Source organism: Gopherus evgoodei, chromosome 12 (assembly GCF_007399415.2).
Source record: "Gopherus evgoodei ecotype Sinaloan lineage chromosome 12, rGopEvg1_v1.p, whole genome shotgun sequence".
Taxonomy (NCBI): Eukaryota; Metazoa; Chordata; order Testudines; family Testudinidae; genus Gopherus; species Gopherus evgoodei.
Genome location: NC_044333.1, coordinates 39379603 through 39406587, shown reverse-complemented (window position 1 = coordinate 39406587; position 26985 = coordinate 39379603). Strand labels below are relative to the sequence as shown.

Genomic DNA, 26985 nt, shown 5'->3' with positions numbered 1-26985 from the left:
GCCACTTGAGGAACGTTGCAGATATGCTAAGGTGAGAATCAAATAAAACCAGGTTACAGAATGACTGATGTTAGCTTTTACTGTATATAGGGAGTTACTGTTCTGCAACTACCTACAGAATTGGGTGCACGGTCCCTCTCATAGTAAAAATGTGGAAAAGGAATTATGTTTAATTCCAGGGCAAATCTGCACCTACCAACCACTTTTAATTGCCCCTCTAATGTTTTCATTTCCTCCACAGTCAAACTAGCTGGGACCAAGTCTTGGCAAGTGCATGCTTATACAGTGAGCAGGAGTGAGTGAGAGTGAGAGAGTGTGTGTACACACTCACACACACACACCAGGGCTTACCCTTTAGTTCCTGAAGAACTTATGCATTTTTTAAAATGATTTTCTAGCCCATATGACTTCAAAAAAAACAGAAAACCAACTCCTAAAGGTGACTGGTGTCATATTGCCTGCTGGAGTCTACAGCCAGCCAGCCACTCTAGAGAGCCGTGAACTGCATCCAGTCCCCAAAGCAGGGTGCTGACTGATGCTTCCATCACTCCCACTTAGTTTTACCTCACAAAAATCCTGCAGGTATGATGTTTTAGACATTTTTCATTGCCCAGAATCTTCCCACTCTGCAATCCTGACTACACGTAGGTTAAGTCTTCTGGTTGGTGACCTATCAAATGATTAATCAAGGGCTGGCTAAGATGTCAGAGGCTAATCTAGTGCCATGCCAACCGTGATTGCTGCCCTTAGACGAACAGTGTAAGCATTAACCGAGTCAAGATGGTGTCACTGCTGCTCTGATGATGCAGGGTATTGGTGTGTGTACACACACAATATTAAACTTTTTAGTGTATGCCTGAGTTGTGTAAATACCAAAGGAACACAAATCACTAGCCCAAACTAACATGATAAATGCAGTACGCAACTAGACAATCAAATTGGCACACTAGACTCTGAAGAAACAAGAGCAAAGTACTCTGAAGGAATAAAGCTAAAAAAGCATAGAAGGAAAACTGGTTTTGAATTAGGACCAACTGAGGCATGTCAAGTAACAGTGGTGCCTATGGCTTTTGCTGGCGTGCTTCTGATGTTGTTACATAAATGTGGCTAATTTTCAGAGGGCTGTGTATTTCTAAACAACTGGAGGGAAAGGTTAACTGCAAACAGACATGTGGGGATTCCTTCCCACTCATCCATCCCAAAAAGCAAGGACGTAAGCACAAAGCCACATCTTACGCTGAATCGCGGACATCTCTAGTGATGCGATAATTCCAGTCCCGAAAAAATTCATTTTCTTTGTCAAATTCACGTTCATCTTCTCCAATGGTCACCGTAAACCGCTTCTCCTCAAAATCAGGTTCTTGTTCTTTTCTCATTGTTGCCTTTTTTAATACCTGTCACAAGGCACAATAAAAGGCTTTTTAAGGAAGCAATAAGTTAGAGGCATGGAGGGCAAAGTTCAGCTTACTAATGGCACATCAACCCTAGTGAGGGACCTGCTTCCTAATTAATCTGTCCCTCTCCTGTTCAATTCTCACGAACATTTAGGGTTTGGATATCTACTTGAAACAAAACATATAATATTTCCCTATCCTGTTAGCTCACAAAGATGAATCAGACAGCCAAATTGGTGGGATCACTAAAAGGCTCTCAAGAAAGTTAAACCCACATCTTCGTAGCTGAACAAAACAGGGTTTACCCTGCAAGCACCACAGGAAACAGCAGAGAGGCGATGGCACATTGTACCAGCCTGAAAACAGTTCTGCTGTATTGGCAGGTTAAATATGGTGTCCTTTGCCCTGCTCAGGAGCGATCTCCATTGGCTAGTGCTGATGGGAAAAAGAGAGCTGGAAACCAGCTCTTCGACCAAAGGATTGCCATGTTATATAACACGAAGGTGACTGTTGGGTTAAACACACAAAATAGACTTCCTCAAAGAAAAAAGGATGAAGTTACACATCCCCCAAGAGGTTCAAGGTTAGTATCACAGAAACATCTTACAAATCAGACCAAAAGTAGTGGCTATGCCCTCTGACTCTTCTTAACTGTCTCCACCAAGCAGAGAGAAGAGACAACTGAAAGACTGAAAGTCACTCCCAGAGGCTTTGACTATATTGTCCTTCTGCCACCAATGATACACATAGGCTGACTTTGAGTGAAAGACGTTAGCATATTTCTTAAAGAACACTTTACCTCTTTAGCATGCCGGAGTCCTCTCTCCCAGGCACTTTCTGTTGGAGGGTCTGGAGGGGGTGGGGGCAAAATTTCATCAACTACAGGCGCACCCTGTTAGAAAAATGAGAAGGAAAGGGGAAAAGACACAGGCTGATACAGGCCGAAAATTGTGCTTTGTGAAGGTTTGCGACTATCCAGGCAAAACATCAGTAGGGCACTTTGAAAGTTATTGCCATTTACTAGAGGTTGTAAAAAGCGCCTTCTTAAAATTTATGCATCTGTCATAAACAGATAGCTAAGGGTTAATGTCTCTTTCACCTGAAGCACCTGACCAGAGAACCAATCAGGAAACAGGATTTTTTTTTCCCTCTGGGTGGAGGGAAGTTTGTGTCTGAGTCTTTGTCTGTCTGCCTGCTTTTCTCTCAGCTTTGAGAAGTGATTTCTGTTTTCTAATCTTCTGTTTCCAAGTGTAAGGACAAAGGGATCAAATAGTGAGTTATATGGTTTCTTTTCTTTGGTATTTACATGTCTATAGTTGCTGGAGTGCTTTGATTTGTATTCTTTTTGAATAAGGCTGTTTATTCAATATTCTTTTAAGCAATTGACCCTGTATTTGTCACCTTAATATAGAGAGACCATTTTTATGTATTTTTCTTTCTTTTTATATAAAGCTTTCTTTTTGAGACCTGTTGGAGTTTTTCTTTACTGGGAAACTTCAGGGAAATTGAGTCTGTACTCACCAGGGAATTGGGGGGAGGAACAAGTCAGAGGAAGATCTGTGTGTGTTAGATTTATTCGCCTGACTTTGCATACCCTCTGGGTGGAGGGGGAAAGAGAGATTAACTCTCGGTAATTCTGTTCTCCAGGACTGGAAAACGGGGAGGGGGGAGTCCCTCTGTTTAGATTCACAGAGCTTGTGTTTGTGTATCTCTCCAGGAGCACCTGGAGGGGGGAAGGGAAAAAGGATTATTTCCCTTTGTTGTGAGACTCAAGGGATTTGGGTCTTGGGGTCCCCAGGGAAGGTTTTTGTGCGGACCAGAGTGCCCCAAAACACACTAATTTTTTGGGTGGTGGCAGCCGTACCAGGTCCAAGCTGGTAACTAAGCTTGGAGGTTTTCATGCTAACACCCATATTCTGGACGCTAAGGTCCAAATCTGGGACTAGGTTATGACAGCATCCCAGAAGAACATTTGATCTTGCTAAGTTAATGGCCCAAATTAAACAAATCCTTCACCACCTGCAATCTATCTGCAGATCTAAACAAGCAAAAAACATAGAAGCTGCAAATGCAAATCGATGTTTTCATACCCAGGGGTTTGCTGGCATCAGTGGGTGAGGGCCAATGGGAGGAGCACCGTTGGGTGAGAAAGGGTCTGGTTTTGAGATCAAGGAGTAGTTCCCTTTGTCGTTCACACCAGGATGGATAAACCTACAGTTCATTCCCCACGTACAGTGACCTGTGAAAAAGCACAGAAATCTCATTAAAATACTGCACAGAACAGTCAAACACCTGGAAGCTCTGGTATCTTGTTCAGCTCCAGAACTATCTGAAGTCTTCCAGGAGAGAGCATCTCTGATTTTCAGAGACACGACCTTTCTGCTTCCCACCTTGGTTCACAGTCACTTATTGTCAGGGCACCCAGCAAAGCCTTTTTCCCTGGGCTTTCCCTGAGAGATGAATTCAGTTGGGATCACGGGTGAGCAAAAACCCGAGACACTTACTCTGGTAGGGTGGGAGGGCTGTCTTTGTCGGTAGTGATCCAGAGTGTTTTGTGTGCACTTTTAGAAGTGCAAAGTGCTTAGAGCATAGTTAGGAACTTTTATAGCTCAAAACTAAATAACCCAGCAAGAAGTTTAAAGGCATCAGTCTGAGTTATATACACAGGCCGGTGGTGGGGAAGAAAAATATAACCCAAGCTCCTCTAATAGCTCATTCTGCACGGGAGCAGGAGAAACATTCTCAGGGGGCCAGAGACAAAGTTTAACATCAGCTCCCCTGAAAGTCCACCTATGATGCTGCAGTGGGTTAACTGAAGTTATCGTACCCATGGGGAACTCAGGTGTTTGTAATGGGATATGGATATGGCCTAGTTCCAGGTCTGAATTTAGCTCAGGTTAGTGGGTAATAGAACTTGCTTTTCCTTTTAGCTCCTCACATAAAATCATTTGATGGTCCTTCAGTAGAGATCCTGACAGGTGTCTGTGTCACACAACCATCACTATAACTGCAACCTTGATTGGCAGTCTCAGCATTAGCGATGAAAAGTTAACGGGACACAGAAATTTAACCACCTTCTCACGCCTAAAGGTGGTCCCTCCAAGTCAAGGTGGGGAGATATTGGCAGGACAACACACAAAGGAAAGTTACATTGACACTGTCTGTCTTGTATCAGTTCTGTGCTAAAGGGGCATTCAGTCTCCCAGGCTGTCCATTGCCAAGGCACTAAGTTAACTGTGAGCTTTTATATGTGATCAAAGATAACACTGAGTAAGTTAACCTTAGTCATTTGGTACTTTAATGTTTTCTAAGAGGGTTAGTGTGCCCCCTTCAGGAACTTTATAAAACTGACTTCACTCATTAAGAAAGGATAGTATATTTGAATATTTCCAGTAGGGCTGTCAAGCGATTAACAAAATTGTGATTAACTGCACTGTTAAACAATAATTTAAATATTCTGGATGTTTTCTACATTTTCAAATATACTCATTTCAATTACGACACAAAATATGAAGTGTACAGTGCTCACTTCATATTTCTTTTTTATGACAAGTATTTCCACTGGAAAAAAATAAAAAATAGTATTTTTCAATTCACCTAGTACAAGTACTGCAGTGCAATCTTTTTAGCATGAAAACTGAACTTACAAATGTAGAATTATGCACAAAAGAAACTGCATTCAAAAATAAAACAATGTAAAATTTTAGAGCCTGCGAGTCCACCCAGTCCTACTTCTTGTTTAGCCAATCACTCAGACAAACAAGTTTGTTTACATCACCTGAAAGTGAGAACAGGCATTCTCATGGCACAGTCGTAGGTGGCATTGCAAGATATTTACATGCCAGATGTGCTAAAGATTCACATGTTCCTTCATGCTTCACCCACCATTTCAGGAGATGTGTGTCTGCTTGATAACAATTCAAAGCAGTGCGGACTGATGCATGTTCACTTTCATTATCTGAGTCAGATGACACCAAGCTGAAGGTTGTTTTTCCTTTTTGGTGGTTCAGGTTCTGTAGTTTCCACATCGGAGTGTTGCTCTTTTAAGACTTCTGAAAGCATGCTCCCTACCTTGTTCATCTCAGATTTTGGAAGGCACTTCAGATTCTTAAACCTTGGGCTGAGTGCTGCAGCTATCTTTAGAAATCTCACATTGGTACCTTCTTTGCGTTTTGTCAAATCTGCAGTGAAAGTGTTCTTAAAATGAAAAACGTGCTGGATCATCATCCAAGACTGCTATAACATGAAATATATGGCAGAATGCAGGTAAAGCAGAGCAGGGGACATAATTCTCCCCCCAAGTGGTTCAGTCACAAATTTAATTAACGTGTTTTATTTTCTTTTTTAAAACAAGCGTCATCAGCATGGAAGCATGTCTTCTGGAATGGTGGCCGAAGCATGAAGGGGCATACAAATGTTTAGCATATCTGGCATGTAAATACCTTGCAATGCCAGCTACAAAAGTGCCATGGGAACATCTGTTCTCACTTTCAGATGACACTAAACAAGAAGCAGGCAGCATTATCTCCTGCAAATGTAAACAAACGTGTTTGCCTTAGTGTTTTGTTTTTGAGCGCAGTTATGTAACAAAAAAACCCTTACATTTGTAAGTTACACTTTCATGACAAAGAGATTGCACTACAATAATTGTATGAGGTGAACTGAAAAATACTATTTCTTTTATCATTTTTACAGTGCAAATATTTGTAATAAAAATAATATACATTTTGATTTGACACTGAAGAACCCTGATAGCGTCTTCTACTTTAAACCATTCTCTTTTCTTCCACTATTTCAGTCACCATAAGAACAAACATCAGTTCTATGTGTCCGGTCTTGGTTCTCAAGTATCCCCAGCAGTCTGCCTAGTTTTCCCTTTACTCCAGCCTCTTCATAAACCTCCCAGATCGCAGCACCTTCTGGTTCCTCCTCTGGCTCCATTCCTCCACCTAGTACAAATCACTGCTCTGGGTACCAGCTACTATTCACTAACAGCACCTCATCCTCCTGCTCACTGCGGAAGCACCTTCTGGTTCCTCCTCTGGCTCCATTCCTCCACCTAGTACAAACCACTGCTCTGGGTTCCAGCTACTACTCACTAACAGCACCTCATCCTCCTGCTCACTGCGGAAGCACAAACACGCCACCTGCTTCTTGTAGCCCTCTCGGTCGTAGGTCCACGCCTGGTTTGGCTTCAGCTTCATCACAGAGGCGGAGGTGCCTCAGCTGCCGAAAGCCCCGGCGTGCAGAGCAGACATGGCCCCATGCTGCCCAGTACCTGCCAAGCTCCGCTAGGTCCCGGCAGGGAAGTGTCTCTCACAGGAGTGAGGCACCGCTGCTGCCCAGGGAGCCGTGCCATGCCATGGAGCCCGCTCATCCCTTGCCCAGCGGCTCCCCAGCCCCGCGGCTGCCTCCCTGCGCTGCCCAGCTCCGAGCGCCTTCAATTACAAGACAGAAAACAATATCTATAAAAATGTAGAAAAACATCCAAAATATTGCATATATTTAAATTGGTATTAACTGTAATTAAAACTGCGATTAATCACAATTAATTTTTTGAATCACAATTAATTTTTTCTGAGTTAATCGCGTGAGTTAACTGTGATTAATTAAGCACCCTAATTTCCAGTAAATGTATAAAGGATTTGAAAGTTGAATGCTGGGACTATTAATAAGAATCTATACAGACCATTTTCTATTTCTTATTCAAATATGTCAAGTGCAAGACTTATGCCTGGCAAGTAAGAGGTTCTTGTGCATGTGGTTGAACGGCTATGAATTAGGTGTTCCACTAGGATGGGTATAAACACACATTATTCCACAGAATCAGTTATATTAATCAAAATGGATGGATGCAGCCACATGACATGACACTTTGCAATTAATTCCTCAGAAAGAGCTGAGACTAGAATTTGAGCATCGGAGGTCCCACAATGATGCTTTTAGCTTGGCTCCTGGAAGGCAATATTTCCATAGATCTCTTGTACTGGGGAAGTCAGAGAGGAAATTAAGGTCACTCAAATAAAGGTAAAATCAAAGGAATGTATCTTTGGCAAAAAAGCTTGATGTGATGCAATCTGAATTTTCACACACTGAGATAAGGGTCTGGTGATTACAATAATTCTGTGACGCATTGGGATGTAATCTGATTAAACAACACTAAGAATGAAGGAACAAACAACCCCACCCAGGGAAAACTCACTTGGTTCAAACAGAGGAACACACCCCTTCCAGCGATATCACTACCAAACTCATGACAGGAAACAAACAATTAAACACAGGAAGCCATTCAATAACACAGGAGAGCTACACTCAATGCTCAGCTCTTGGAAAAATCCCAAACAAATCCCTGTGTCATCTTTTTTTCAACACGGCAGTGAAAGCAAGTCTTCCCACTTCGCCCTTTCTGGCTTTATTTTAGTTAGTTTATTTCATTTACCATTTCTACTAAAACAAAAGCATTTGGGTGAACACAACTTAGATGGGAAGTTGAAGGAACTCAGTCTAATATAGTCCATATTAAATTCTCTTATAAACAAGACTTTACAAAACCAAGTCTCCACATCTTTTGAAGAAATTCCATGGAAACAGATTTTAGTTTTTAAACATTCCTCCGCAGTCTTTGCAACAATGTGCTAGCATATGAAACCGTGAAAGTGAAACTGGTTAGTTTATTTCCAATGGTCAAGATGGAGAAAATGCAAAAAAGCAAGCAGAAAGCACAAACAAGTTAGTTTTTAAACCTTTGTTTTACTAATCTCAGGTGTTGTGTGTAACGAAGGCAAGAAAATGTGTTTCTTAAAAATATGGGTTTTCACTCCATAGCACTCCTCTTTAAACCCAGTCCATAAAGACCCAAGTAAGTAAAATCCATTTATTCATGTCTGAATATTGGTGACATTGGGTATGTCTACACTACGGGATTATTCCGATTTTACATAAACCGGTTTTGTAAAACAGATTGTATAAAGTTGAATGCACGTGGCCACACTAAGCACATTAATTCGGCGGTGTGCATCCATGTACCGCTGTCCAGAGCGGTCACAGTGGTGCACTGTGGGATACCGCCCAGAGGCCAATACCATCTATTTGCGGCCACACTAACCCTAATCCAATATGGTAATACCGATTTCAGCGCTACTCCTCTCGTTGAGGAGGAGTACAGAAACTAGTTTAAAGAGCCCTTTATATCAATATAAAGGGCCTTGCTGCGTGGATGGGTGCGGCGTTAAATCGATTTAAAACTGCTAAAATCGGTATAAACGCGTAGTGTAGACCAGGCCATTATAGCAGAGTTTTTGGACGCCTTCAATCTATAGCTAGCTTTGAACATTTGGCAGCTGACCTCCAACTGATCTGCCACAAATCATTTATCCATCCAGTCGCTGGTCGTCCTCTACTACGATGACCTGGCACTTTTGAGGTTACATTCACTTCACCAACGTGCATAAGATTGTGCCTATTGATTTCTGACAGTAGGGTCTGCTTGTCTCCAATAATATTTCTAACATATGCATGTGTCTTTTTTTTTTTCCCCACATCCAGGAGATATGCACAAGGTTTTGCCAGCACCACATCTCAAAGGCTTGGATTTTCTTCTTGTCAGCAGCATTAGTTTCCCACAATTCACATCCATAAGTCACTATGGAAAAAATTAAATTAAATATTGAGATGCCACAGTGTTTCCAAAGTTTTGTAATGGAGGTCATTACGGATGAGCCATTCCTAGTCATATTCTGATTTCTTTGGAACAGCCTCCTTGGTTGGTATGTATGAGTCCAGATAATTACTCTACTGCTTCTACAACTTGACGTAATTGTACTGCCCGAGTATTCTGTTTTTGTTAATCATGTCAATGTGCACGCATTTCATTTTCACTTCATTCAGGGTTAGTCCATAGTAAAACAGACTCCAACAGCTGTTGCCTTCCCTCAGTGGCTATAGCAAAGAGCATTGTGTCATCAGCTGAGACTGGTTAAGAGGTGTCTGCTAATGAAATCCCAGCTCCTTCCACTTTGTCAAAACCTTCCAGGGCATGTCTTGTAACTAATTCTGCATACATGTTGAAAAGGTTTGGGGACAGAATACACCCTTGTCTCACCCAGTGGATAACCAGTCACTATCACCTGCTGCTGTTTGCACTGTGGTCTGTTATTGACAGTGGAGACTTGCAATGAGTTCACGGAGATGTTTTGGAATCCCCATGTCTGCCAGTATCCTCCAAAGAGTCATGTCAGAAGGTGTCAACGCTTTTGAGTAGTCATTGAAACACATGATCAACAGGTGATTAAACTCCTCGCATTTTTCAATGATGTAATGGCTATGAACATAAGAATGGCCACACTGGGTCAGACCAAAGGTCCATCTAGCCCTGTATCCTGTCTTCCGACAGCAGCCAATGCCAGGTGCCCCAGAGGGAATGAACAGAACAGGGAATCATCAAGTGATCCTCATCCCGTGTCATCCAGTACCAGATTCTGGCAAACAGAGGCTAGGGACACCATCCCTGCCCATCCTGGCTAATAGCCATTGATGGACCTATCCTCCATGAACTTATCTAGTTCTTTTTGAATCCTGTTATATCTTGGCCTTCACAACATCTTCTGGCAAAGAGTTCCACAGACTGTGCGCTGTATTAAAAATATTTCCTTTTGTTTTAAGCCTGCTGCCTATTAATTTCATTTGGTGACCCCTACTTCTTGTGGTACGAGAGGAAGTAACACTTCCTTATTTTCTTTCTCCACACCAGTCATGATTTTATAGACCTCTATCATATCCCCCCTTAGTGGTCTATTTTCCAAGCTGAAAAGTCCCAGTCTTATTAAATCACCCCTCATAAGGAAGCTGCTCCTTTTTGTTGTCCTTTTCTGAACCTTTCCCAATTCTAATACATCGTTTTTGAAATGGGGCGACCACATCTGCACGCAGTATTCAAGATGTGGGCGTACCATGGATTTATACAGAGGCAACATGATATTTTCTGTTTTATTATCTATCCCTTTCTTAATGATTCCCAACACTTATCTTTTCTGACTGCCGTGGCACACTGAGTGGATCTTTTCAGAGAACTAGCCACAGTGACTCCAAGATCTCTTTCTTGAGTGGGAATTTAGACCCCATCTAATTTAGACCCTATCCCTACCATTTTATATGTGATGCTTGTGACCTGATCACGTGCCTCTTCCCTCTCTGAAACCGGCTTGTTATGGTGGTTTCTGTTTCTATCCTTCCTTCATGCAATCCTGGATTACGCAGAGCAGAATTTCGCTCATGTGCAATAATAGGGAGATAATATGACTGTTACTACACTCCGTTATGTCTCCTTTCTCTGATACAGGCAGAAGGATTTCATTCGTCCAGCTATCAGGTCAGTTCTAATCATCCATACATCACTGCAAATTTTCGACATGACATCAATATGTGGTCATCATTCACTTTTAACATTTACCAGGCTTTTTTTTTTTTTTTAATATATATAATAGCATGCACCACTTCCTGTTGCAGGATTAATGGCTCCCGCTCCACACACTCCTTTCTGCGGTCTTGTATTTTAAGTGGCTCTGACGAGGCATACAGATTGTCACAGTAATCCCTCCACCGGCATGTAGTGTCATGACCTTCAGTGAGGACTCTGCCATTATGATCTGTTATCATGAAGACCATAAAGACCTAAAACTTCATTAATCCAGATTATATTGTATCATATACTTCAATAGGTCTCACATTTTTGATTTTCTATACTGAGGGGAAAAGTTTCTCTTCCCGACCATGCTAGTAGCCTACTCAGTGTGAATCCAGTGTTCTGTAATAAAAGGAAAACTACCATTCCTCACCTAATCAATCAGTCCTGATGCTACGTCTGACTTGAACACTGTGCTTCTTTGGAACTCTTTATGGACAGTTTCTAAAAATGTTCTGCATTTCAGAACAGCACATTTACATACAGCGCATTGCTTGGTAGAAATGGCAGACGCTATTCATTAAATGCAATACCGAGCAGATCAGTGTTGGTGGAGCTGAGAGGAAAGGAACATGACACACCAAGTTAACATTTACAGGGAAATGCAACTTTATTTCTAGCCTTGTCTTCAATAAAAGATATTTCAATAAATGTCTCTCAAAGGAAGAAGGGGAATCCTATTGTTTGAGATTTACAGACATAACCTGGACATTGGGCTGCAGGGAACAATTCTGCCCTGGCAGGGCATGAACTAGACAAGAACGAATGAGTATTCTCCATCTCTAACTTGTACAATGTAATATTTTTAAAACATTTGAAGCAATATTTGATTATTAAGAGGACGTCTGAAGAAATTTTTATTTCAAGGTGCGGTAAGTCATCCTTTATTTGAGGTATTCTGCACTTCAGAAAGAACACTTTTTACATATTTTGCATGTTGGCCCTTTGCACAATCAGCACTTGGCCACCATGGAAAAGAAAAGTGATCTGAGTGATGTCTGGGACGGCATGCCTCATGTGATTGGTAGTCCAACAGTTACACTACTGAACAAGAGAAGCCACAGAGTGCTCGATTCATTCCCTCTGCTGCAGTGTATTGTTACCTTTCATGAAGAATCGGCAGGTGGGACGTGGCCTCACTTTCCTATCACTGGGGTCTTTAACTTCTCCCTCTTCCAGATCATCATCCTGCAAGGCACAGAAGGACAGATGCTTAAGAAAGTCAAGTCATCATGAAAACCACAAACTCTTCCACAATCAAATCAAAGCCAGCAACTCCACAGTTACAGGGAATTTGTGTCCCGGGGCAACTGGGAACATAACAGTGTGATATGCACTGTGGACCTTCCTGTGCCTAAGAAAGGGTAGGGAGGGTATTAATTCTAGTGTTCCAGGGAAGACTGGAAATCCTGCAAGCATCAAGAGCTTCTTTTAGAATCTGAAGCCTTGTCTAGGGACTAAGTGGCATCCATTTTCCATGTTTTTAAATTGTTTTAGTTAAACTGGGACAAACTCAAGTGGACACTCTGAAATCAACTGAACCGTATCATACTAATTTATCTTGAGTCCCTCCTTTAGTTTATCAATTTAAAAATGCATGTTTAATTACAATGCTGTGACTCTTGTATACAGACCACCCTGAAAGAGTGACTGATGAGGAGAGCTGATACAGATGTTGGGAACCTACATATTAAGTTCTGGAGGACAACTGCTGTGTTCTAACACCCATTTGAATATGCTTCTTTATCGTGTGTAGTGACAGAATCTCATGACCAGCCTTTCAGGGAGGAAGTTAAATCTGTTGTTTTCATAGTCCCCTGTTGCAGCAGTTAAATCACACTCCCTTCTCCACGATTCCTACCCTTTGATTTTTAAACACTGCTCAGGAGTTCAGCGTCGAGTCATAAAGCAGCATGGCTTGTAATGGAACTCAGCATAAACTGAGAGCCATGATGCAGCACAGGGAGAACCTTAGAAAGATGGAGTGCGTAGAGGCTCTCCAAGTTGCCTTCAGGATTAGTCATCCTGGAAGATTAGACATCCAAATATGATTTATGAAAATGTATATCCACAGAATAAAACAAGTGTAGCTTCACAGAGCAGGCCTTGCTTTTGTTCCCAAAGGAAACCCTTTTGGAAAAAGCTTTTAGCCACTTGGATTTGTCAGGTCAAAGGGAGGTTTTTTTTAAAGGGGTCCAGTGGAGAGAAAACATATGTGACAAGTGACATCAAAGGCACTAGGGGCCAGAATGACAGCTGTTCGGACTAAGGGTATGCATACAATGCAGCTGGCAGCGTGCTTCCCAGCTTGGACAGATGGACATGTGCTAGCTCTCCTCAAGGTTGCATGCTAAAAATAGCAGCATAGCCAGCAATTGCATTGGCAATGGCTCAGGCTAGCCACCTGCCCATTAACACGTCTGGACATCCTGGGTACGTTCTACAGCAACAAGCCCAAGTTGCTGCCCACACGACCCCTGGCTACACTGCTATTTTTAGCATGCTAGCTGAAGCAGAGCTAGTGTGTCTCTGTCTACCCATTCTGGGAAACACACTCCCAGATGCAGTGTAGATGTACCCAACAAGGTGTTGGAACCTTACCTTGCCCTCTCAGCTTCTCTACCTCAAAGAGATGCAAATATTGCCATACTGTGGAACACATCTTAACAGAGAAAGTGTCTTGTGGATACCTTCCCTCTCACTGACAGTCATGACATCCCTGTAGCAACTACAGTGATTACATCCATGGAAAAGTTATATGAGGAAAGCGTTTTATGTATTTTTAGTAATGTAACAGCTGGAAAGCAGAAGAAATGTCCACTTGGCTCTGGATAACCCACCTCTCTTTCACTCTATTCCTTCCGAGATTCTCTCGGGCCAGAGCTCCTTTTTTAAAATGCCTACAAATAGTGTATATGTTTAAATCTTGTGCTAGCTTTTCTTCCCCATCAAGCTAAAAATGTCCACAAACAGCATAAATTGCAGACAAATTAACATCCCCCCCAGAAAAGATGGGTCTTGCATTCAACATAATGTGAATGGAATAGCCAGCTTAATGCAGCTCTTCTCACTAGAACTGTGCGAAATCTTTGCAAATCTGGTGCTTGAACAAAAGAGAGAGTATTTAATTCGGCGTGGTCTAACAAGAATCAGACAGCTGGGATCCCCATTATAAGCTAATATATGAAAGCCATTCGGAGTGCAAATTCATCTTGCATATTAGTGTGGACAGCGTTCTCAGGAATCCCTAGCAATCGGGAGGAACGCTTTAGAACTGTATCAAGCTGCGTGTTAAAAGTTATTCTGAAATGATTTTAGGGATCCAGTAAATTTAATTGCTTGGGTTCTCACACCACAAGGATTTCAGGTAGTATAGAACACAGAAATGTCTAACCTAGGGGTGGGAAATAATTTTCGCAGGAGGCCAAGCCACAAATTTTGATAAGTCATCATGGGCCGTCCATTTCTACTATATTAATGGAGGGAGTCTGGGAGGGAGCTTGGGTGCAGAAGGGGGCTCTGACCTGGGGCAGATGGTTGGGGTGCGGGAGAGAGTGTGGGGTCTGGGAGGGAGTTTGGTGGAGGAGGGGGCTCTGGGCTGGGGTTGGGAATTGGGATGCAGGAGGGGGTATGACCGGGAGGGGCTTATCACAGGCAGCTCCTGGCCAGCAGCGCAGCAGGGCTCAGGCAGGCTGCCTGCATGCTGTAGCCCCACGCTGCTCCTGGAACCAGCTATGGCTGGCTGCTGCTGGCACACCTCTGCGTGTCCCTTGGGGGGAGGACAGCAGTGGGTCTCGGTGCACTGCCCGCGTTCACAAGCACCACCCCCGCAGTTCCCATTGGCCGGTTTCCACCGGAGGCGCTCAGAGACATGCTAACAGCAGTCGTCTACTTCCAGGAGCAGCACAGGGTCACAGCAGGTAGGCAGCCTGCCCAAGCGCCCCGCTATGCCACAGGGGCAAAGAGCCTGGTGGGCTGGACAGAAATGTTAGACGGGCCAGATCTGGCCCATGGGCCGTATTTTGCCCATCCCTGGTTTAACCTGTAGTGAAACTGAGTCAGAATGTTTGAGTCGTTTGAAAATATATAATGAATTTTATCAGATCATCTTCCACAATGAGCAGAACATAAGAGGAAACGTGTGATCCTGACCACTAAGTTAGCCAAAGCACCATGTGATTAAATCAATAAAGAAAATTCAAGATATTTGTCAGAGGATTGCTGACTGGGGTGTGAACCAGACCTTTGGGCTAAGAACTGAGCCATTCAACTGATCAAAGCAAAGACAGGTGGTCAATGCAGGAAAGATCAATTCTGTTACTGTATTCTACCCACAAGATTTAGGACTTGAGGTCTTTTTCAAGAAGTTCTAATAAGCTAAATCCTCTGTCATTCACCCAAGTTTCCTGAACATTTTATCATAATGGAGTAGTTCAGCCAGACAGCAATGCATAATTTGCATTCTACGCTAACTTCAGCTAATTCTGGTCTACTACAATTTCCGTTCCAATCTGAACCTCTTTTTCAGAAAATGTCACTGCTAGCTGCAGCCCAACTGAAAAACAAATTGAAATGACAGACTATTATTTTGTACGTCTCCTCCAATTAACTTCCTCTCCCTTAGGGCAGGTCTTCACTATGCGCCGGATCGGCGGGTAGAGATCTATCTATTGGGGATCGATTTATCGCGTCTCGTCTAGACGTGGATAAATTGATTCCCGAATGCGCTCCCCGTTGACTCCAAAACGCCAGCTCGCGAGAGGCGGAAGCAGAGTCGATGGGGAAGCGGCAGCGGTCGACTCACCTGGCCATGAGGACAGCGGCAAGCCGACCTAAGATACGCCGGCTCCAGCTGAAGTTGCATATCTTATGTCGACATCCCCCCACCCAGTGTAGACCAGGGCTTAGTCATCAGTGGAGAACATCCTACTCTTCTACCCTGACATTCTCGCTCTCAGGTTTGGGCAATCTTCCTTGGCTGAGTAGGACTAGAAATGACTCCTTTCTAAACCCATTGCTTCCTTGCTTGATTATCGAGTGGTGCTGCAGTGACAAACTTTCCCTGCCCAGTTGCACCTCATGCATGGGGAACAAGAAATAGAGCCAAGAAATTGCACTTGGGTCTCTGACACAGAGGAATTAATGCTAACCATTCGGCTTTTATATTTTAAGTGCTGTCTTACACTCCCAGTAGTCAGAGTGAAGTATGGCCTAACCACAAGACTGGGAGCCCATAGGAAGGGTTCTGCGTCCCTGATCTGTGGTACTGAGAAAGTCATTTCACCACCAGCTCATTCTTCTCCACTTGTAAAATGGCACTAATATTACACATGGTGACTGCAGAGTGCTGCCACACAGCAATCTGGGCACAAAGTGCTAAGTAAGTGCTATTGACCACAGTTCCTAATGGGATCGCTCACTTTGCCTTTCCGAGCACAAACTTAGATCCATCACCACAGGAAGTGCTCATCACCAAAGCGGCAGACAACAATCTACTTCTATTGTCAGCTCTTTTTGTTATGTTGTTTGTACACTGCCTAGCACAATGGAGTCCTGATCCACGACTAGGGTTTTAAGGCACTATTGCAATACAAACAATAAAATCTATTTTAAAACACTTGGGTTTGCCACACATCCCATCCTCAGGAGCCATTATAGCCTGGTAGGTTAACAACGTACAAGTGATGGCATAGCTTGTAAGCGCCTAGCATGTGGCTGGCTAACTAGGTGCTAGCATTACCCAAAAGTCCTTGGTGAGCAAAGGTAGAAATCTGAAGCTCTGGAGACCCTGTGCACTGATCAGGACCGAGTTTACTTGAGACATCTTTACAGATGTTGGGCGCAGTAAGTTTTTCCAGAGTACACAGCAACTGAAGTCACAGTTATATACACAGCAGGCCTTCCTTTTCAGAAATATGCATCTCATTTATATGCTGGGGCATAACCTGAGCTCGTGAGGGACAGGCAGTGATGGACAGTTTGAGAGCCTACAGTAGTTAGAGGCCATAAATTAGACAGATGTTCAGGGCATGCCAGCCTAAGAGCCAGCTAATTCTGAATCCAAGGGCAGAACAACAGATTTCCCCACCCCACACAGGCATTGCTGAATTCCCTCCCTTGTCTAAGGATAACTCAAACTTACATCAATTTCGCCATCATCAATTTCTCCATCATCTTCCTCTTTCTTCTTCTCTTTGAGGGGATCCTGGCCATCCTTTTCATCATCGCTTTTACTGTTGGATTTCTTCTCATCCTCAGGTGCATCGTCTCCCTTCTCTTCCTCCTCGTCATCCTCACCCCCGACCTTCTCTGCCTCATCCTCTGGAACAGCAGCACTTGGCTCCTCGGGAACCTCCTCATCGTAGTCCAATTCATGCTCATCCAGCTCCCGAGTGACAGAGGATGCTTCGTCTCCAAGATCAATTGTCCGGTCTTCCTCCTCCTCCTTGTGACACAGGGAGCTCTTCAGCTCCCTGCTCTGCTCATTATTATCAGAGTCCTGAGACTTGGTTTCACTTAAGTGGTCCTCCTCATCTGAGTGGTTCTCCTCTTCACCCTGACTCAGTCCCCTGGCTGCATCCTCCTCTTCCTCTTCCTCCAGAATGTTGCCATGACCCTCTCCATCCAGTTCCCGATCTGAGCCACTCTCTTTCAGGATTTCGTCGTCTGAGAGCTGCTGGTCCTCCTCCTCAGGAGAGCAGGGGTGTTGCTCAGGGCTGTCGGAAACATCCATCAGTACTTGCTAGTCTGCTAAGGGCAAACACAATACATTTAGTATGTGGAACAAAAACCTTGCCCTCACTTATTGTATAAAATACAGGGATACAGTTGGTATCTTTCTACTGGAGGAGATGTTGCCTGAATGCATGGTCAGGGCTTACCTCAATATCTTAGCAGAGAAGAGCTATACATATTGGCCAGGGCAAAGACAAAACAAGAACTGCACATGTGTGTGGCTGGTTTAGATTATTAAGAAACTTTTAATAAAGTTAAATTTAGAATGAAAAACGATGTCTAAGCACCACCCTCTCTACATAGTAATACTGTATCTAAAATATCTTGAAGTAAACATTTCAATATCAAATATATCCATGTGCTGCATCATGTCTTTTCTTGTAAGTTCAATATGAACATTTCACAATTAGGTCTCTCTTTATAATAGAAGAGATAAAGTACAGTAATGACAAGAGGCAAGGCAGAAGGTATTTCAGAAGTAATACGGCAAACGCATTTGCGTTCCACAAAGGAGAAGGCTGACTTTATAGGGGACTGGATGGCCCAGGGAACTGGTAATGAGGTACAGATCTTCTGACCTCCAGGTAAAGTTGTTACCATTTGATAGCTATTTGGTACTCTGTGCAGATACCTTAACCCTGAGAACAAAGTACGTATCACCAGACACACCACAATAACTGGCATCAGTTGGCAGTCTCAGAAGAATCCCAGGACTGAAGGGGTATGGGTCTAAACTGGGTATCGAGGTTACTCCTCCAGAATGCTGGAGAGGCAAACTAATTGTGTAGCATGAGAAAGTTCATACTGTATTCTCAGTCCTTTATCTATGGATGATTAAACAGAGGCTTTAAGTTCCCAGCATTGTCAATCTGATGCTTTTCCAAAGTACTAAATTCACCATTAATTTTATATATATAGATGTATATGTGTGTACACACACGCGCACGCACACATAGTCTGACTTTTCTTTGTGAAAGTGTTCTATAATAATGTAGGTTTTGGAGGGCAGGAGGCAGAAGTTAGAAGTCAAGAGAAGAACTGGTATTAGGCTTGTTAAGGTAGCTTTATAGCTGAAAGAAAAATCATGGGATTGCAAATCAGTTTTATTAAACTCCTCTCACAAACCGATTCCATCCCTCAAAATATGCGTCATGCTTCACTCAACTGATTCATCTCCATTACAGATCGCTAAAAGCTTGTCCACTTTGTGAAACAACTGCAGTTGAGAGCTGCATAAAGTGCCAGATTTTCAGTTTACATTTAAACTCTTCAGATGAAAGATGCTGCACATATAAAATATTATATTAAACCAAGTAGAAGGGAGCTTCTTTAAGGAGACAACCTATGTCTCCTTCAAACAGCTTGTATCCATCAATTCTACTTCTGTGTGAAGAAAGAGAGTTACCACCGCAGTGTTTTCTCCTTTCCTGGTCCACAACAGTAGCTCACTCACTCTTTACTACGGAGTTTCTCTGGCCCAGACTGTAGCAAAAAAGGCTGCCATTTACCTTAGGGACAGGCAACAGACGACGACAGGGGCATGCTAGGTCACTAGTGGTCAAGCAGACTGCCATGAAATCTAAACAGATTTTAAGACTGAAAAAAACAACAAGTCTCAGAACTTTAAACACCAAACCCTGGCTGATTATTAAGGAGTTTGGCTCTCAGCACGGATATGGGGCAGGAAGGGTGTTACAGGTAACATGGTTTAGTAGTTAGAGCCCAGGATAGGAAACCAGGAACTCTGGAACTCCAATCCTTGCTATCGATTTGCTGTGTTGGCTTGGGCAATTTGCTTAGCCTGGGTTTCTCAGTTTCCTCATGTTAAAAACAACAACAACAGAGCCTTCGTTTTCCCCCACTTTTGTTTTTGTGTCTTCTTCCAACAGCCCCCCCACCCCCCATGGGTCGCTCTCACTCCCAGTCAGCCCAGTTTACCACTGAGATTATGGTAGACACATTTTGGCCCTAGTAGTAGTTTCCAGTGTTTCTCAGCACACAGAGCTTCCTCAAATGACCAACTTTGTGATTTTATTACGAAATTAAAAGCTCAATAAAAATACAGCTAATTGCCTCTTGCTAATTGCAGTTCTGGACAGTTAAGTGCATTACGGGACAGATTTCTAATAAATTGTGTTTTCAAAAACATTTAAAGGTTGATGCTGAACTCAAATGTCAGTCACAAATTGTTACTTCCTGTAAGAACAGTTCTATGACAATTTTAATTATCTAACTGCCTGAGAAATTACCCTTTCCAGCACATGCATGGCAATTTACTTACAATTTGTTACATCTCACATAAAAGGTCAACATTAACAGGCCTGGAGAAACGTACAAACTGTCAAGCAAAGATGAGATAGGGGAATTTATTTGTTTTCTAACCTGCTGCAAACAAGTTGTTTAAAAAGAGGATGCGGTTTAGGGGATGTGAAGGGAGTGGGAGAAAATGTGCTTATGCTCATTTTATCCATTTGGCTGCTGAGTACAAACGTTCACCTCTGCTGGCTGTTCCTAAAACTACAAGACCACAGTCTAGTCCAGGCACCTCTCTCTCCTGTTGAGCTCCACTAAGAAGTGATAGAAGGGACAAATGTACATAGAACCAGTGCTGTCTTAACAACAGCATTCACAAAGGCAAGCGTTCATGTTAGTTCATGACATATTTCCTGCTTCCCAGCAGCAGCACTGCAAGTTTCCCCATACCGATCCTCAGCAACGGGCCTCAAACCTCGTCTGCTGGGTCATCTCTAAAGCTACTTTAGTGAGGCAGCGCACATGGGAAGTTTGCACTGTCTGCTGTCATGTGGATACACCGAGGGCCCTCGCTTCAGTCAGCTGGTCAATTTCCATGGTCATCACTCTGCCTCAGTTCACCAGTACAATAGAAAAACTATGCCCAGATGAACAAATGATGTGATTATTATGCTACAAGCAACTCTATGGAAATCAAGAAAACCCACCATAAGAATCACAAGGTGAAACTAGAACAAGGAAAAAAGTGGGATGATAAAATGGTGTGATAATTTTTTATATTAACATGGGGACAGGAGTGGCCACCATTCTCCTTGTAGGCCACTAACTGTTGTTCCTTCAATGAAACGAAGGTTAGTGAAAATTCCAGCCTAAAATTTACTCCAAGAAGTTTAGATTGACAGCATTTACCACCCTACCACTGCAATCAGTCCTGCTCTGGCTGAAATGCAGATGCCTAGGTCCTAGATGACACACTTGTCTCTGAGTTCTCAGATTCCCCAAACAGGTCCAGAGGACTGGAGGGAAAGCAAGTGAGGAAGCTGTGCTAACACCGCAAGGGCTTTATTTGGAGCAGTATTACAGAAGTACAATAGGACAGGAAGAGATGCACTGTGACTGGCTGAGTGGAGGTGAACTAAACAGATCTGTTCAAAGAAAAGGAATAACTCTGAACCTCATGCTATAAAATTGGCCCAGTTTATAATGGGTTAAAGGCAAATTTGTGAGAAATACAAATGGATTTTTTTTTTTTTTTGCAGAACTACCAATCTACATATAATGCTACAGGACTTATAACCTAGAGTTATGTGGCAATAAACCAATTAATAAATACTACCTTCAACTTAACATACTTCAAAACCACTTCATAATTTATGGGTGGGGCCACCTCTGTTTAAGGTCACCCGACTTTTTTCATTAGAAAGCCCTGTTTTCAGTTGCCAGTAACTTTGCCAAACTTTAACCTGAATCAGTGCCTGAACCAGGCTGTTTTGTTTGTTTGTTTTTCCTGAAAGTTTCAACTAAACATTTCAGTTGTTTCTGAGAATGGGATTGTAGAAAAATGTTGGTTTCACTCAAGTAAAAAAAATGCCTTCATGCATTGGATCTGGGATTTTAAATTTGGCAGGCAGGGTTGTTCTGGTGCCAGGGATGTACCTTTTGCTGGCCCCATGAGAATTCACCCACATTTGGCCAAGTAATAAGCTTCTGAAAAAAATCTAGTTCACATATGCTCAGTAGAGACTTGCTAGACTTTGGTAGCTAAATTCTCCTAAGATTCTGCATGCACTGAACATTCTGCATCCTTCACGGTTTCTATATGTGACTGGACTGTGCATGTGTTATCCCCACAGAGCAGCTGAACATGTTCCATTGCAAGGGTGCAGAGGCTGAGCAGGACCTTCCCTGCAATTGCACCTCCCTTGCCACCAAGGGTTGTGGCACCACAACTGAAAGCAGGGAGACTGTCTCTCCTGTGCTTTCAAAGCCTCTGCCTTCCTCCCTCTACACCAGGGAGCATAAAGGAGGAAACGGTCTGACCTGACTGCAGAAGGGCGACGTCAAAAGTGTGGCACTAATGTAGGGTCCCCAGTTTGAGATGCCAAGGGTCGGCCTATTCAGAGCAAAACTCCCAGCGACCTCAGCTGCAACTGGAGTGCTCAGCATTTCCGTAACTTTGACCCTAAGTGTCTCATGTTCAGTACCCAGAAGATGAGGAACACACGATGGCTACCAATGGAAACTTTGGTTTAAGTGACTTGCCTATCACATAGGAATTCTGTGGCAGAGGCAGGAATAGAATCCAATTTGCTACAGTAACATTCTTCTTTTCCTGCAATCCCCTGCCTCATTCACTATACATGTTCCAGATCTGTGACACATGATGCAGGAGTGCTAAAGGCAAAAAGCCTCATTCACTACACAGTCCTGATTCATCTCCAAAGCAGGCCCATCCTGTGCACAGAATGAGGCAGATATCCTGCGAGGAAAAAACAGAATGTGATCGTGCAATAGAAGACTATCATAACGCAGGTGCATGAGGTGGTAAAATTAAGGTTGCACGGACAACCTGAGTTCTGGCATTTCGTAACTTTTGAGTGTTTGACTTTGTTTTAATGTAGGTTTTTGGATGTAAATATGAACAAATCCTCAGACCATCACTGCAGGTACTTAAGTTTTTATCCTCATTTTTACAGTACATAAAATGGATCTGCTTACTGAGGAGAGGTGAAAAGGGCAGTCTGTTCATATTTATCCCACTTCTGGTTATGTTAAAATAAACTTTTACCAAACCAAAGACCAATAAAAATGTTCTTAAAAAAATTATTAAATCTTTTTTTTTAATACAAAAGTATTCTTCTGCACTTTTGCAAGTTAAACAAGACAGCATTGGAGCTACGCAGGAGAAATTCCACACTGAAATTTGGAAATGGAAACAAACGCAATATAAAACAGCTTAACTAGTGAAGAGATTTTAAAATTATTTCCATTTTATTAAGCAAAGTACTGTTCATAACACAAGGATGTTATTTTTTGAAATATGATTTTTAACCTGACTTGCTCAAGGCAACAGAGCCTAGATTAGAACTCAGGAATTCCAAACTTCTGGTCCTGTGCTCAAGACTATGTTCAACTTCTATTGTCTGGAACAGTAACCCTGTCAAAGGAGAAACAAGGTGGGTGCAGAAATGTCTTCTATTGGACCAACTTCTGTTGGTGACACAGACATGCTTTCGAGCTTACAAAGAGTTCAATTTGTCTCTCACCAAGAGAAGTTGGTCCAGTAAAAGATATTGCCTCATCTACCTTGTCTAATATCCTGGGACCTGAATACAACACTGAACATTGTTGTGATTTTTGGTATAAAAGACTATCTACCACAAAGGTAAGGTTACCTGGATGGCAAGATAGATCGGAATGCCCAAGGGAACTGTGTGTGACTTCATAGTTAGGCTGTTATGGTGCTTGAGGAGTTTACACTTAATAAATGGTTGGGGAAAACTAAGTATAAAATTCTCCTCCAATTGAGGTTTGTGACCTGCTTCTTAACAGTTTGCCCTGAGGTTGGTACTCCTGTTCTTGAGTTGCTGCAGCACAGTTTGACAGGTACACTGAACAGAGAGGCTGGATTCTAACTAACACTGTTGCTCTCTTTGTGTGGAGGTTAAGTGTATAAGGGAAATAGTTAAGACAGAAGCATCTACGGGAAATAGTTTAGAGAGAAGATAACAGCAATGGAATTTAAGGTAGCTTAGTCTTCTGGGCTCAGGGCCCTTGTTAATGCCTTTTACAAGAAATAGTGCTAAATTCAGTCCTCTCTTGCTCTATGCATATCCCAGTGAAATCAACAGGAGCTGTCCACATGACTCTAAGGGCAGAATTTATCTAGTTTTAACAAAGATGTTTTAAATGGCTGGAGATGTATGTTTCTTATTTGGACAAGCTGTCTTAAAGTAGGTGTTAATCAAAATCTGTTCCTAGAGCTCTTCTTTCTGCAGAAGGAAAATTCCACTATTTGAGCAATATTTGACAGAAACTCGTTAAAAGGTACAACTATTTAAGTAGTATACTCAATTAAATCTCCAGAAAGTTAAGCTCTGCCTACAATAGCAAACTGACCAGCTGCTGAAAACAATCTGTTAGCAGTAAGTCCACTGAACTAGTGCTGAAAACAGTAACTTGCTGTCATCAGATCTTAAGAATACTTTCTGTAACCATGCTGAAAACAGTTTTGTCCTTGATACACTAAAATCTATTTAAGCAAATGTTAGAAAAATCCAGTCTCCCGGGACTAATAGAAAAGCTTTCTTGGGCAAATGTCATCAATTTGCACAGCACCTAAGCTTTCATTAAAAAGGTTTAACCATCATTATTGAAAAGAACGTCTTCCAAACATGAACAAAGTGTAAGCCCATGAAGTAACGTCTCCCTCAGCTCCAGCATCTCTGCAACTGCTCAGGCTCTCCAAACTACAGCAAAGTGGAAACTAATCAGAGTATTGTCAATTTCAATATTGGAATTCCATGAGCCATCATTGAAACAAGTCAATTTCATTCTGGGGACTTTAGAGAGCTCTGAGCATCAGAGGCAGGCCCTGGAGAGAAGGATGCCTTATAAAACAGAAGCTGAGGGAGAAAGGACTAGAAGACATCCCTCCTCAGTACAGTTAAGAGGTTGTGGGAGAGGTAGCCCCCTGGCTGCTGAAATGATTTTTGTGGTCTCCTTTCGTCCAGCTCTCCCATAATCTTGAAGGTGCTACTGTTGGACCATGCAAAGCTTTTCTAATATCTGTAATCTGTGAAATTCCCACCTTAAACTATTGGCACATCAGTCTAATTACAGAGAATAAAAATGAAGTTGTTAAACTTATTAAGCACATTATTCATTAATAATTAGGTTTCAGAATTAAACTGCATTAAAATAAGTTGAGTGAGATGGTTAGTAAGAGTTTGCTTACGCTAGGAAGAGATCTTAACCTCTTTCCACACACTGGATAAACCCTATGAAGATCAGAAGAAAGAATTCACACATTTGCCCTAGCTCATACTACTGCTGGACCAGTGCTAGTAATAACTGTTTCAAAACAGTTGAACCACTGCTGACAGATTTGCCTGAAAATCAAGTTAGTGAGTAACTCCGCAGCACTATTCTAAGGAAAAAACCCTGTCCACACTGCTCAGGGAACTCAGCCTAGAAACAAGAGTTTTGAAATACAGTTGTCGATAACGTGGTTACAGCTATACCATGGAGAGACCTCAGTGCTACCATTTCACTGTACAGATGAAACAAGCCAATAGGGCATAGATATCTATATGGCAAAGGCTAGCATTCTAAACAAAAGGGTTAGAGCATTTAATTTATGAGTTCATTAACACAATACCTATGTTCTTAATATGCAAAATTCATTCTAAAACAAATCCACATATGCAATGTCAGAAGAAGCGACAAAAGAAAAACAAGTCTAGATGTAAAACATTATGCTTTAAAAGAATAGGGAGCAGCATCTGGATTTCCAGGGAGCATGTTTTCCAGACAGCCCTGAAGGGTTTTCATCAGTAAAGCTTTGCCTCACTTCAGGTCACTTTGCATCTATCCACAATTCTGAACAAGCTGTCCAGTTTAAATAATCCATCATCTCCCCATATATTTACCAGTGGGTATACTAACTCAGGCCCCCACCTTCCCCAGATCCACCTGCACCTAGCCACTTGGGAGAAGCTGTGGTTCTCAACCAGGGGTCCAATCCCTCCCCCGCCGGGGGGGAGGGGCACAAGCACATTTCAGGGGAGTCATCAAGCAGGGCCAGCATTTGACTTGCTGAGGACCAGGGTAGCAAGCCAAAGCCCCACAATATGGAGCTGAAGCCCTGAGCCTGGCCACCCAGGGCTGAAGCCAATACCTGAGCAATGTAGCTTTATTGGGGCCCCAGGCAAATAGCCTGCTTGCTACCTCTTAACTCGGTACCTGTTTTTTTACGCAGAAAACCAGTTATTGAGGCACAGGTGGGCGGTGGAGTTTTTATAGCATGTCGGGGGGATGGAGGGGCTGAGACAGAAAAAGGCTGAGAACCCAGCACAACCCTGCCCTAGACCTCCACTGCCCACCGACGGTCAGGGCTGCCTGCAACCCCACCCTACCCAGGTGCTACTGCAGCTCCCCAGTGCCTCAGCCCGCCCCCCAGACCCACTCACCCCGCAGGGCCCCGCCTCTCCAGGCAGCTTCCTCCCTTCGGGGCCCGCATCCCGCTCCTCCCCTGGAGTAAGGGCCCCCCAGCCCCCGACCCTCCCAGCCTGGGGCTCAGAGCCCCGAGCCCCTCCGCTGCCCCCCCCGCGGGGCCAGCTCCTCCATCCTGGGGGCCGGGCCCGCCCCCCTGCCCGGGAGCCGGAGCCCGGGGCGGCCCCCTCAGGCGCCCGGCTCCCTGGAGCCCCCCCGGCGGCTAGGCCGCCCCCCGGCTGCTGACCTGGGCGGGGGCGGGCGGCTCGCGCGGGGCGGGGGAGGGGGAGCGGCAGCGCCTCCGAGGCGGGTGGGGGAGGCGGCTCCGGCTCTCGGCGCGGGACGGGGCCTCTACTCGCGGCGGCGGCGCAGGGCGGCCATTGTGTGACATCATCGGAACGCGACAGCCTCCCGGAGCTGGGCGCCCCCGCCCCCACCCGGCCGGCCTTAAAGGGACAGCGGCACCAGGCAACGTGTCTGTGCGGCGGGGGGGGGGTAGAGTGTGTGTGTGTGTGCGCGCGCGCGCGCGCGCGCGTGCTGGGGGCAGGTAGTGTGTGTGTAGCAGGCTGTGGGGGGGCAGGCAGTGTGTGTGTGTAGCAGGCTGTGGGGGGCAGGCCGTGCATGTGTGTAGCAGGCTGTGGGGGGCAGGCAGTGTGTGTGCTGGGGGCAGGTAGTGTGTGTGTGTGTAGCAGGCTGTGGGGGGCAGGCAGTGTGTGTGTGTGTAGCAGGCTGTGGGGGGCAGGCAGTGTGTGTGTGTAGCAGGCTGTGGGGGGCAGGCAGTGCGTGTGTGTAGCAGGCTGTGGGGGGCAGGCAGTGTGTGTGCTGGGGGCAGGTAGTGTGTGTGTGTGTAGCAGGCTGTGGGGGGCAGGCAGTGTGTGTGTGTGTGTGTAGCAGGCTGTGGGGGGCAGGCAGTGTGTGTGTGTAGCAGGC

The 26985-nt window shown here is 43.9% G+C and overlaps 1 protein-coding gene across 5 annotated transcripts in view; it reads right to left on the bottom strand.

Annotated features, from left to right (window-relative positions):
- Positions 1-26336, bottom strand: part of ZC3H18 (zinc finger CCCH-type containing 18) — a 65847-nt gene extending 39511 nt beyond the window's left edge. For 2 of the 5 annotated variants that reach the window (XM_030581453.1, XM_030581455.1), the window contains exons 1-6: positions 26303-26336; positions 16997-17601; positions 11958-12042; positions 3485-3633; positions 2194-2286; positions 1237-1394 (exon numbers count right to left, since the gene is read on the bottom strand). In XM_030581453.1, coding sequence (XP_030437313.1) covers positions 1237-1394; positions 2194-2286; positions 3485-3633; positions 11958-12042; positions 16997-17587 — 1076 coding nt within the window. In that variant the 5' untranslated portion in view covers positions 17588-17601; positions 26303-26336. Of the gene's footprint in view, positions 1-1236; positions 1395-2193; positions 2287-3484; positions 3634-11957; positions 12043-16996; positions 17605-26302 lie in introns of all 5 variants that reach the window. The other 3 variants (XM_030581451.1, XM_030581454.1, XM_030581452.1) reach the window with 2 other exon arrangements.
- Positions 26337-26985: the final 649 nt, after the last annotated feature.